The sequence below is a fragment of the Abramis brama genome, assembly GCF_963993115.1.
Source record: "Abramis brama genome assembly, chromosome: 23".
Lineage (NCBI taxonomy): Eukaryota > Metazoa > Chordata > Actinopteri > Cypriniformes > Leuciscidae > Abramis > Abramis brama.
This window is the reverse complement of record NC_139985.1, coordinates 12,288,655-12,301,438: the sequence shown is the minus strand read 5'-3', so window position 1 is coordinate 12,301,438 and position 12,784 is coordinate 12,288,655. Positions and strand designations below refer to the sequence as shown.

The following is a 12,784-nucleotide window of genomic DNA, read 5'->3' as shown; positions in this document are numbered from 1 at the left end:
ATTTTAATTAGAATTTTGTGGGGTTTTTTACTTTCTTTTGAGAGCATTGTGCAAATTGGTAACCTGTAAATATTGAAGATACATACATATGTAAACTGATCAAATCCAAGACATGGATTCAGCCCTTATTATGATGTCAAAAGACAAATTAGAGACAGTGCCAAAAAGGGACATAACAATCAAAAGGCATCAACAATAAGTATATTTTCTACAAAACAAAGCAGGTTCAATAAATACCATATTTACAGAACACTGGAAAAAAAAACAAATGCATGCAAGTTGATTTTTATTGTGGCGTTTGAAGCAAAAGTAGTCCACAGTTGTTCTTTTATTGATTTTTTTTCACAAGTGTGATTCAGTAAATTACTACAACCTAAAATAGTCAATCTATTTTAGGTGTTTCAGGAGCTATTTCATCTAGCAAAAAGCCCTTAGGACTCAGAGGTTAAATGATTTTTCTGTCCATCAAACAATTCATTCTAGGATTAAGAGTGCTTTAGAGTTTATATTCATACTTTTTTGTGTGTGATAACATACCTCCACAGGGCAGTAATGCATGAAGTACACATTAGAAGTTATAAAGAACATGATTTTTTTTTTCTGTGCCTTTTACTCTGCAAAAGCCCTGACTGTTGCATCGTTAAATAAAAATTGATTAACTCAAGTCTCTTTTATTCATTGTCAGACAGGTATTATACAAAAATGCATGTCTTTGTATGTATGACCCTTCAACTTTATAGTTAATATTAAATTACTGAATTATGGTCATGGCTTTTCACTGAGAGTTCCACAGCGTTCTCCCTGGACCTCTTCCTGTCACTGAGTTGTATGTCCCCACGGGTACACGTTTTCGTAGATGTAGTCTTGGACCAAAGACATGGTTTAAGTCCCACCAATAGACCAGCTAATGGCATCAGCTTCATTTACTCAAACATTAAACTTCCCTAGAGGCAGAAAAAGCAGAATAGGGTTAATATAAAATAGCAAATTAATAATATATCTGTAATGTGATCTTCTTTATACTACTTCAAAGCAGCTGGTAAAAATGATAGTGTTTCGTAACACCAAATCCTTCACTAAAACATCAAGGAACAATTAGAGACCCTCCACTAGGTAAAAATAGATACAATACATGGAAAAATCAGTATTCTAGATGCAGTCGTTCTCTCTGAAGTTCAAATTCTCTAATAACTCTGGGTGGAGACTGAGATTATTAGATAAAACACACCAGGGACAAAAGCCCCTGGATGTTGAAATGCCAGTTTCCCACAGACGGCTAGACAATAGGGGTTTGGCTGTCCTGTGCCTCACTGACTGAGATCACTGTGTCCTCGCCCTATTAAAAGCTGTATCAGAAGAGCACATTGTCTTCTAATGAGTCCACACTGACAGCAAATAATGTGCCACACTCTGCGGTGAACATTAACAATGAAGAGGACATGTCTGGACAATGAGGGGCAACCCGCAAGAACAATCTGTCAGCAAGCTATTAGGGATTTTGGGGTACATCCTAATGTCTAGTGTTGAAATCTCTTGATAGCAACTTTATGGGAATGGCTAAATTGCCATGTGCAGTTGATGAAGAAAGACAAGGACTAAGCAGCTTGTTTTAATTGCAACTTGCTTGTGTATACACGACTGATACTATAAACTTTTGCATTATATTTTAGGACCTTTTCATGACTTTCATGAGTTTTATTCTCATTACAGTAGTGAAAACAACAAATACTACCAAATTGTACTTTACAAATGTACACTACTGTTTAAAAGTTTGGAGTTAAATAAAGTTTTTTTTTTCAGCAAGGATGCATTAAATTGATCATAAAGTGACAGTAAATACATTTACTGTACAATGTTACAAAGATTTCTATTTAAAATATATGCTGTTCTTTTGAACTTTCTATTCATCAAAAAATAAAAATTAATTATAAATAAAATTATGCTGCACAACTTTTTCTACATTGATAAATAAGAATTTATGAGCAGCAAATCAGCATATTAGAATGATTTCTTAAGGATCATGTGACACTGAAAACTGGACTAATGGTTGCTGGAAATTCAGCTTTGCCATCACAGGAATAAAATATATTTGAAAAAAAATTTTAAAATAGAAAACAATCATTTTAAACTGTAATAATATTTTACAATATTATTGTTTTTACAGTATTTTGGATCAAATAAATGCAGCCCTTGTGAGCATAAGAGACTTTTACCATCTTTAATCTTCCATACTTTAAAATTACAATATTTAAATTTATATTTTCGCATTACTTTAATGATAATTATTATTATTCATATTACAACAAGCTACTACGGAGCCCCTAAAGGAACATGGTGATGGAAAATAATATTCTTGCGAAGAAGCATTGAAATATATATATTTTCCTCCGATCATGTCCCTTTAGGGGCTCCATAAGCTACTGAAGATTGGGGGAGAATAATTCTGAATTGATTCTGAAATAGTCATAAAAAAAAAACTAAAACCTCAATTAGGTTTCATTATCTTTGTGTAAAATAAATATAAATATATAACATGTATTATTAATTTATGAACACGCATTTATGAAAAATATATTTTATATATTTATACAAATATATTTTAATACTTAATTGGAGTTTAGTATGACCTAAATGTGTGAAACATTAAGAGTGATTGTAGACTTACGATGCTGTCAGTGTTGAATTGAGCACCATGGTAGCACGTATCCTGTGTAACTGAGCCACAGTCAGTTTTTTATGCTGCTGATGTGGCTGCTGGGAAAGCACCAAGTCACTCTTTTCCTCCAGACCACCAGAGGGGAGTGTCTCAATCTCTGTAATCTCACAGTCTGCCTGGCCATTGGGGCAGCTGAGGGTCCTTTGCACATGCCTGGCCTCTGCTCTCCTAAGAGTGCTCGTCAGTTTGCTCGACAATGCTTTTGGATCCTCACGGAGGCCTTCCTCGTCCATCTGGAATAACTCAGAGCTTTGAGACGTCTGTTTGGCAAGGTGTGTCAAGCTCTTGCTTACATTGTTCCTGCCAGAGGGGCGGAGAGGACCGGTGAGGCATTGAAGGAGGTCGTCTTCGGAGCGTGACCTGAGGGTAAAGTGCTGCAAGTAGTCTGGGCGGGGCTGGACGGGCGAGCGGCGCCGCAGCGTTTGGGAACGACAACCCATGACCTGAGACATCCCAGAAAAGTCACTCTTCTGCCCGAGCTCCTCTTTGTTCGCATGGTCATGGTCTAACACGTAGGACTCATTTACAGTAATCTGGGAGCCATTCCAGGTTATTGAATCCTCCTCGTCACCATCTTCGTCATCCTCAAATCCCTCTTCTTCCTCCCCAGCATCGGTCTCCTCTCCCTCGCTCTGGCAAACCGCTCCCTTTAAATCAAGTTCTGTTATCAGGGACTGAGGTGAGAGAGTTCCATACGCACTGTCTATAGAAAGAGAGCGACTTTCTGCATCCAAGTCCGTTGTGACCAAATCACCCAGACCTTCCAGAGTTTTGCTGTCTAGAGTAGTAGAGTAGGAATCCCGCAGGCTTGAAGAATCAGACAGCAGGGGATTTTTTAACGATGCAGTCTGAACAGTCGACAAGGACCCGACCTCATCCGCTTCTTCCATGGCAGCCACGGAAAGGGTTTCTGTGGAGCCATCGGAGTGACTTGGTGAAGGAGAGAGGCTTTTGGAAAAGAAAATTGATATTTATTAGAGTGCTTGATGTACTTTGCTCTTTCACAAAATGTATTGTGCAATTTTTGCATTCCGTTGGATATGAAAAGTGTTGGGGGTAACGCATTACAAGTAACTTGGGTTCCGTAATCAGATTGATTACAATGACTTTTTTTAGTTTTTATTGGTGAAGGAAGTGTTAAATCTTCGTCTGCAATACAGAATGGCAGCACAGCTGAGAGGTTTGTTTGAGCTGCGCACTCTTCACTCTTCACAGGAGTGAATTTGCATTTCTTTCAGCCTTATTATTTAAATTTTGGTGTAAAAGGGCCTTTACATTTGCCCAAAAATAAAATCGCAAAAGTAACGTAACGCATTACTTTTCTTAAAAAGTAACTAAGTAACGCAATATTGTATTACTTTTCAAAGTAACTTTCCCCAACACTGTTCTTGCCATTGCTAATGCCTACAGAAATAATCTATATACAGTCTCAATACAGTATATAAGGAATCATTTATAAACAATACCTCTTGTCTAAAGGGTCTCTGTGCTGCAGTGATGGAGAGCTGGAGGTGGACATGCTGCTTTCCGTCTCATCCTCATCTCTGTCATCTGTGTCATCTCTCTGGGCCTCGGAGCGAAGTCTCTGAAGCTGGTTCTGCATGGAAAAACTCTTCATATTAAAACTAGCAAACAAGCCCAATGGTTTTAAGAAACCAACCATTAGCAACCAAACGTTTGCAGTGTGTTATTGAATTCTAATACCTGTGCGTTGTGGATGGCCTCAATCCAGCTGCGGCCCTGAGTGCCACTGTTGGCCTGAAAGCAATAGGAGGCCACTGCACAGCAAAACTCATTGAGGTAGATAAGGAGGAAGCTTCCTGGGTCTTTCAGCTCTCGGCACACTACGTTATGGATGACGAGAGGCTGCCGGATCACCTTCACTTTCTCCACACGCTTCACCGGCTTAGTAATCAACAAAACGTCAGTGAACAAGAAACCGTACACATCCATCTGTCGGAAACAGGAGGTAATGGAGACCGGTGAGAAGCTTTTAGACAACTATTGGCTGTAAGTTAAAAATCTATTTCTTACTAAAGTGCACTCAGAAATGCTGGCTCTGTTTTAAGAAATAAAAACAAGAAATCGTACCCTGCTCTCTTTCCCCTCCTTCATCTTCAGTGCTCCCTCTAAGAGCAGTTGACGGGTTTCTTCAGGTGGGGCGCCCATCACTGGAGCGGTCAGGTCAAAGTTATTATATTCCCTGAGGATCTGAAGGATCAATGCATGATGGATGATTATAGAGACATCAAGCAGGTAATGGAGTTGCAACTTGTTTTTTCAGTAAATAACAAAATACACCCAAGATACAAGATCTCATATAAACGACATACAAAAGCCTCAGTGTGTCTCACCCTCTCCACTTCCTCACTGGCCCCCTCGACAGACTCATACGCCTCTATACGTCCAGCGATGGCAGCCAGCTTCTGTTTTTCCTCCCTTTGTCTCATTTGTGAGTCCACACTGTTAATGAAGCATTCAACAGCAGCCACCTGACCAAAAAAAATATTATTCAATATAGTATAAGAATGAAAAAAGTATAATAATGAAAAAAGCAATAGAAGATGATAAATAAAAATAAATATATTTTTTACCCTAAATACAGTGCAGTAGAGTTCAAAATGTTTATATATGTTTTAATGTTTTTATATTTTTATTAGCATAACAATTTGATTGAGAATTTGAATCAAAAATAGGTTTCAGAATATCTTGCCACAACCCTACAAAGGATAAGTGGTTTGGATAATTGATTGAGGGATAGAAGTATATCTAAAATATTTATTCTGCAATAATATAATATAATATAATATAATTTAAACTGTGTCCGAGTTTAAATTCCTAGATTTTTTTTTCTTTATTCAAGAATTTAAATGTGGCCTTAGACTTTTGAATCCCACTGTATATTTATACTATACTTATATTCTTTAAAATTGTGTTAACTTATTCTATCTATTTGTTTTCGCTATTTCATAATATTATAGATAATTTCATTAAATTTGGCATTGATTGGCAATTCCAGTGGCATTAATACACTATTTTAAAAATCATTCAAATAAATGATATGCTACTGAATAATGTGCACATGTTCTATTTAAAAAAAAATTGAAAGATTTAATCTCTTACCATTCTGTTAATGGCCTCACGAGTTGGCGGGTCATCAGTCTTTTTCAGCACGCTCTTGAGTAGCAGTGGGTATTTAGTGAGTCTTTGATGAGGCTTCACCAACATGTCTGTCAGCTTCAGCCGGTTGCACTGTTTATGAGTTTCTGCCCACTACAGGATGGAAAAGTTTATTGAAAGTCTCATTTGGTGAACAATCATAAACATACAATCACAGCACAAGCAGACCACGAGGAAATCACTCAGTCATAATGAGGGTGCTGTTACAATACAGGTGATTATGCTAAAGACCTTTCATATATCTCTCTCATATACAATAAACCATCAGAGGTGCCTTTATATTTTCCGCCAGACTAAATCCTTCAAAGGTTAAAGAGCAACCGGATATGGATGGTAATAATTACTCACAGTTACATATATTCTGAAGAGCTCATTGTCTTTCAGTAAAGTGCGCATGTACTCCATACAGCCCTCTTCTTCCATGCAGTAATGGATATAGGGCTTGAATCTGAAACCAAACTGCATACAAAAATATAATCAGGTCAATGAAATTTACAGATCTTAAGTTTTTAAGTCTTAAAAAAATGGAAGTGAATGAGTGAAAATACTAGTGTCTCCTGTGTGAGATATTGTGCACACTTACAGTACTGAAACCCTGATGTAGTTCAGTGGGGTTGAGCACGGTTCTGTTCTGTCTGGCTTTCTCTAGTGCTGGCAACATGACCTCAGCCCACAGGGATGTATGCAGTTGCACAATGTCCTGAATGTTACTGAAGAGACGCACAGGTTCGACTTCACTCAGTAAACCACTCTCCTGAAGGTTCAGCAGGCCACATAGAAACAGCTGGTGAAAGAGGAAGAGAATGTGTGATTATATCGTGCTATAAAGTGTCAGATCTAAACGGTCACAAGTCACATAAAAGTACCATAAATGCTACAGTCAAAATAGCACTAAAAAAGATTACTATTGTAAATTACTCATATGGACATGGTTGAAAACCATGAGACCTATTTCAATGGCATTATCACATATTTACACAGATTATACAAGGACGATGCTAATGAATTTATCAGCAGGTTCTTACATCGGTAATGACGTGCAGTTTCTTGATGTAGTCTGACTCTGTCTGCAGCAGTTCCCATATGGCCTCTTGCTGATGGCATTGACGTCTGGTTAAAATCTACAAGACAAAAATTAAACATTTAAAAACAAAATTTATAAAACCCACCCAGTTACAAAATATTTTTTTTAAATAAATGCTGTTCTTTTAAACTTTCTATTCATCAAATAATCTAGAAAAAATGTCTCACAGCACAACTGTTTTCAACACTGATAATAAGAAATAGAGTGTTAATGATAATGTGTAGTAATTTCAATGGATTTCATTGTTGGGTCATTGTTAGTATATTCTGCTTGTCTTGGGACTGATCTGAAAAAAGAGTGTGGTGTAGACTTTGCTTAATAATTACAAAAAATTCACTGTTTTGTTACTTTAGTTACTCTTACAAAACCGATCATGACAAGAGCAATAAAACATCCACCTCCATGACACTGCAAAGACCTAACACAAAAACATCAATGGAAAAACTGAAGTTATAAAACCATTCATAACTGATTATGGTCATTAATCTGACAGGTTTATCATTGCACATAAAGTCAGATAACATTGATCCAGCATGTATTAGGGGTTATAACATCCTAATTGATCTATATAAAAATTCTCAAAGCAATGCTTTGGGTAGGGGAGTGTGTTTACCTCAGGATTCTCCAAAAGTTGCTTCCAGCTTTCTTCTAGCTCCAGGTTGGGCTCCTCTTCCCAAGAGTCTCTGTGGAACGAGAGCTGCGGTGGCATCTTGGGTAATCCGAACATAGTGTATGAGTATAGCTTACTCTGCAGCTGTTCCGCACGATCACACTCCTGAGAAGAGAAAATTAAATATTAAATAAAGGGGAAATAAAATAAAATAATGAATCATTAAAAGTCTATTAATGATTATTAACTATTTTGTTTAAATAAACTAAAAATAAAACATAGACATCACACCATTGTAATGTACAGTATGAAAATGGTTGAATAATGGACTAAATTCAAGTGAGCATTAGATAAAGCAAAAAATAGCATGATAAATTAAATATTCAATATTGACAGATAAATTACATTTTTAATATAATCTGATAATGATATGGCATTGTGCATCCCAAGCATAACATCAGCTATTCAAAATAAGAACAATTGGAAAATGATGTCTTTATTTTACCTCATATGTGTTATGTTTAATATTAGACACAAAATGATAACTCATATTATATTTTATTTATGGTGTATTGTTTGCAGCATGGAGTAAATCTCAAGACACATTTAATGATCTCATAAGCCATCGTCACCCCCAAGCAGGCATTGTTGTCCATACCGGACCAACGTCAAGCTATTATATGGGATTTTTACAAGAGTCACAGAGAGGAAGAGGTCCCGGCCTGAGCTTTGACCCCAAGTTTACACTCCCTACGCAACCAACCTAAATCTCTAGGGCATGCAAACAAAAACACACCAAAGGTCCCTGCACGTGAGGAAAAACTGAGTGTGGACTTATAGGAAAGGTCTACTTGTACATTTTCCTGTTTTTGGTCCACTGTTAAGTGGAGCAATACTTTGACAAATTGATATCTCTTCCTTAGTGGTTAAACACTCGCTCAAGTGTGAAATGCAAAAAGCTTGCCAAGAATATGTAAGTGCTTGTTTTGCATATGAGAAAGTGCCTTGCAAATGTAAAACAAGCCTTGGATGCTCACAGATGCTGACCTTCCCAAGAGAGCCGTTTCCCGAGTTGGAACTGAAGAGGCCGCTGAAACGGCTGGCAGCGCGGTTCCTCCAGCGGTCTGTACCCATTATAGATCCAGGGAGAGAACCACTCAACTGGGATACGGAGTCTTGATTGGGGACGCTGGCCTCACCCAGAAACTCCGGCATGTTCTTTCGCCGACGCGCTTGACCCTGTCACAGACAGAAAGTGAGAGAGAGATAGAAAAAGAGAGGCAATGAGAAAAAGTCAAAGTAAACACAGAACAATGTTTGAATTGAGGCGGGGGCTGGGGTGGCCCTGGACTCCCCATGAGAGTTGAAGGACAAAAAAACACAAAAGAGAATAAATAAATAAATATATATATATAAAATTGTTATTATTGATTCTATAGTTAAAATATTAAATAAACTATTATAATTTAAAAAACTATATTAAACTAACTTTAAAACTATATTTTTGTTTGATTATTTACACACTTGAAGTACTTAATTTATCTCTGACACAAATTAACCTCTTATTGCTTTCTGAAAGAAAAAAGAAAAAAAAAACACTGACAGAAATGTTGCATATTAAACTATTTTATTTGTACTTTTAGAGCAGCAAACTAAGCATAGGCAAGCTGAATTGACCAACAATGTAACAATAGTCACAGAGGAAATGCATCTGTCATACAAACTTTGACAAGAAGTCAAAGCAGCAAACTTTGTGAAGTCTTCGGGCTAAAGTATGGAATGTAAAGTGCCAGAAGTAGCCTGGCTCTGACAAGTAAGGAAGTGCAAACAAAACACTCAGGACATTTATACATAAACAACGACAGGTCTGTTCTCAGACCATCTCTGTACATTCAGGGACATCTTTCACCTGAAGATGGGAAAAAAAAACTTTGTTGACCTTAGGGAGCATATTCAGCTGTCAACAGGTGAAAAGGCCATGTGGGTTTTGCCAACATTCTCCGCGCAGAAAGGTTGAAGCATTAGAGACTTGACTGACAAGAATTAGCGAACCCTTTGACCCGAGCGAGCGAGAGGAACCCTTCGGCAACAACAGGAAAAGAGGCAAGGCATGTCTCGGAAAACAGGGGAAAGGCTTTTCCCTGTTCACGACAATGGAGAGAAATGAAGAATGCATGAGTATAGTGGGGAAAGCCACTCAATGTCCCTTGGGGCTCATTACTTGGACATTGTGTTCTGATGATGCCTTTCTTTTCAGTGGAAAATGCAATTACAATGGGTTAAAAACAAACCTTGCATTTTTCGTCAGAGAAAGATCTTGAAGATCTTCAGGCCAATTCATTCGTCAATGTTCTGGGACAATGCCAATTTTTCTGAACAGACAGAATGTTTTGTGCCAAAAGCCAATTTGTTGCTTACCCAGATCGATAAACAATTCTAGATCAAGTCAGTATGCTCTTAGCTTTTTGCTCTGATCAGATAAATTCACTCATCAGATTTCTGATTTCCGAACAGCACTGATCAATCAATAAATGCTTCCCTACTTGCTGCATATGACAGACCATCCTGGTTGCAGAAAACTAATTAAAGTCATCCTTCAAATATGACAAGCTCATTGTCTTGGTCTATGCCCATCCGAAGAACCTGTTTGACTCATTTGTTTGGCTAGTTTCTCTCTGAGGAACACAAAGTCAACATTGCACCCAGCCAGCATTTGAAGATGTTATATTTCCAAGAGTTATCAGAGAAAAAGTAGATTTTGGCTTATTCACTCATAAAATCCCTTTTAAAACAAGCCAATATGCTTGATGAACCCATAACATTTCTTATATTTACAAAGAGATGGAGAATTCAATTATGAAGAGCAATGCAAGCGCTGCGGCTGCAGGCAAAAATTTTCCCCCCATTAATTCCCAGACAGGCAGTCGTTGAACATTCATATTTGATTGCAAAAAGGTTGAACCATGCAGATAAAGCCTAAGTGTCAAACACAGAAGACAAGCGATAATAAGCTCACCGTAGATGTCAGAGGCATTTCCAAGGCAGTCCACAGCATTGCACGGCATCAAAAGAGAGCCAGGCCCATGCTACGCCCAGATTCAATCTCCTACAACCTGCTTCCCTCCTGCACCCTCACAAAAGCTACATTGATGTCAAAGGACTAATGCATTTAAATCCACTTCTACAGGCTCGTCGGCTTGCGCGTATACGTGCGTGCGAGTGAACCTGAAGGAGGCTGAGAGGACTGAACGGTAGAACGCTGCATTGCTGAGGAGGGCTGGCCGGGTGTCATAGTAACTGCAGAATCCTGCCCTCCTATTGTGTGAACAGGAAGAGAGGGGAAAGGAGCAGGGGAGGAGGAGCTCCTTCTGCTACCTCAGCTACCTCAAACAACTGATCCTAGCAGCGGCTCGCTTTAAAATCAACAGCGACATGAGCTGACTGCAAAACAACGTTTATTGCACATCTGCTGTGAATGCAAGCGGTGAAAGGGATTTTCCTTGCTGGGCAACGTACGAGTCAAGTCATTTAGTCATTTTCACGTTGTTTCAAAGTAGTTTTACAGAAAGTAGTGATGTTAATGTTTATAATATCTTAATATCTTCACGCCTTATAGACACATTTAGTAGATTAGAGCTGGGCGATAATATAGTTACATTTTGCAATGAAATAAAGTAAATCAGGCAGTTTATATTGCTTTACATGAATGTACTATGTATGCAAGTAAAGTAGGATGTACTAAATATCCCAATTTTATAGATAATTTACATTTTTTGTCAATATAATCAAGCAGTTGAAATTTGCTCTATAGTACATGACGCTTAATGTGCTGGTTTAAATGTGCAAAAATAATTAAATATATTTTCCTAATCAGTTTGGTAAGACAAACTGGCCATGGGTTGAGCCAATGTTGCTGTTGGGATTCTCAAACAGTGTCATGGTGACACTACAAATGGCTTTCTTATTGTTGTTTCTGCATAAAAATATTCATCCAAAAATTTACTCAATCTCATGTTGTTCTAAACCTATATGACTCCTGTTTTTTAAACTCCATTGACTTTCACTTAATGGACAAAACATCCTTCAAAATATCTTCTTTTGTGTTCTACAGAATAAAAAAACGTAATTTTTTTAAGACATGATGGGTGAGTAAATGACCACAGAATTAGATGTTTGAGTGAACTGTCCCTTTAAGGATAGATGGTCGATAAAGTGTTAAATATGCACTGTGAATATAAACACATTTGGGGTCCTGTCTTCTAAAGCACAGCACACAATTCTTCACTTTGTAACAAATCCAAAGGTGACTTAAGTGACTGTGACTAATTAGGTGCTAATTTGCATAACGTCCTAATTTGCATTTTGCAGAGAGTCTCTCTGAACTGTCCAAAACCACCATTAAGATCAGGTAAAAGAAAGCAAGACGGGAAAAACTGCGGAGCTCTCTTTCATCCTGTCAAATCTTATTGGGATACATCTGCTGAGGGGGATATTAGTGCTATTTAGTGGTTTTTTATATATAAATATTTTGTTTGTGAAGAAAAACTATTCAAACTATTCAAATTCAACTGTTTTTTTTTGGTGGGGGGGGGGGGGGTGTGTTTGTGTGTAAAAGCACTTTTGCTGATTGCAGAACTTCCACAATGTACCTCCTTCAATAAATACGTTAGATGAGGTGAAAACGAGGCACATTTTACATATAAAGAAATAAGGAAACACTTAGGCCAGCATAAGCATTAAACATTCCAGGTGCTTCTGTACATGGTTACACATTTACCAAGATGTCCCCAGTAAAACACACCTCTAATCATAAGATCCTGCATAAAGAGAGCAAGATAGCTTAAGTTTCAGTTTCCCATAAAGGTTAAGGACCTAATGATGATAAAGGGAATTACAACATAAAAGTGGTATATTTCATATTAGTCATAAATCACACAAAAACAAAAAACTATAATGAAAATTAGGGCAAAATGTTATCTGATATATCCAGGGGGAAAGCAGAATATAACAGAATTACCTGCAAGTGATAGGTTGGTTTTATATTTTATATGCATTATAAAAACATACATATTTTATATGGCTATATTTTATATAGCTCGTTTGGATTTACTGTATATTCCAGTAAGACAACAGACCATTTTCACCGTAAAAGATGGAAACATGCCATTTAAAGAGACTTTAATGAGCTTTTTCT

The 12,784-nt window shown here is 37.4% G+C and overlaps 1 protein-coding gene across 4 annotated transcripts in view; it reads right to left on the bottom strand.

Moving 5' to 3' along the window:
* Nucleotides 1-184: 184 nt before the first annotated feature.
* Nucleotides 185-12,784, bottom strand: part of plekhg5a (pleckstrin homology domain containing, family G (with RhoGef domain) member 5a) — a gene marked incomplete at its 3' end in the record, with an annotated part of 37,981 nt that continues 25,381 nt past the window's right edge. For 3 of the 4 annotated variants that reach the window (XM_084100905.1, XM_084100903.1, XM_084100906.1), the window contains 12 exons: nt 8,638-8,829; nt 7,594-7,755; nt 6,922-7,017; nt 6,480-6,680; nt 6,245-6,355; nt 5,840-5,989; nt 5,071-5,208; nt 4,808-4,927; nt 4,421-4,669; nt 4,183-4,313; nt 2,666-3,664; nt 185-944 (listed from right to left, as the gene is read on the bottom strand). In XM_084100905.1, the coding sequence (XP_083957031.1) occupies nt 935-944; nt 2,666-3,664; nt 4,183-4,313; nt 4,421-4,669; nt 4,808-4,927; nt 5,071-5,208; nt 5,840-5,989; nt 6,245-6,355; nt 6,480-6,680; nt 6,922-7,017; nt 7,594-7,755; nt 8,638-8,829 (2,559 nt within the window). Of the gene's footprint in view, nt 945-2,661; nt 3,665-4,182; nt 4,314-4,420; nt 4,670-4,807; nt 4,928-5,070; nt 5,209-5,839; nt 5,990-6,244; nt 6,356-6,479; nt 6,681-6,921; nt 7,018-7,593; nt 7,756-8,637; nt 8,830-12,784 lie in introns of those variants that run through there. The other variant, XM_084100904.1, reaches the window with a different exon arrangement.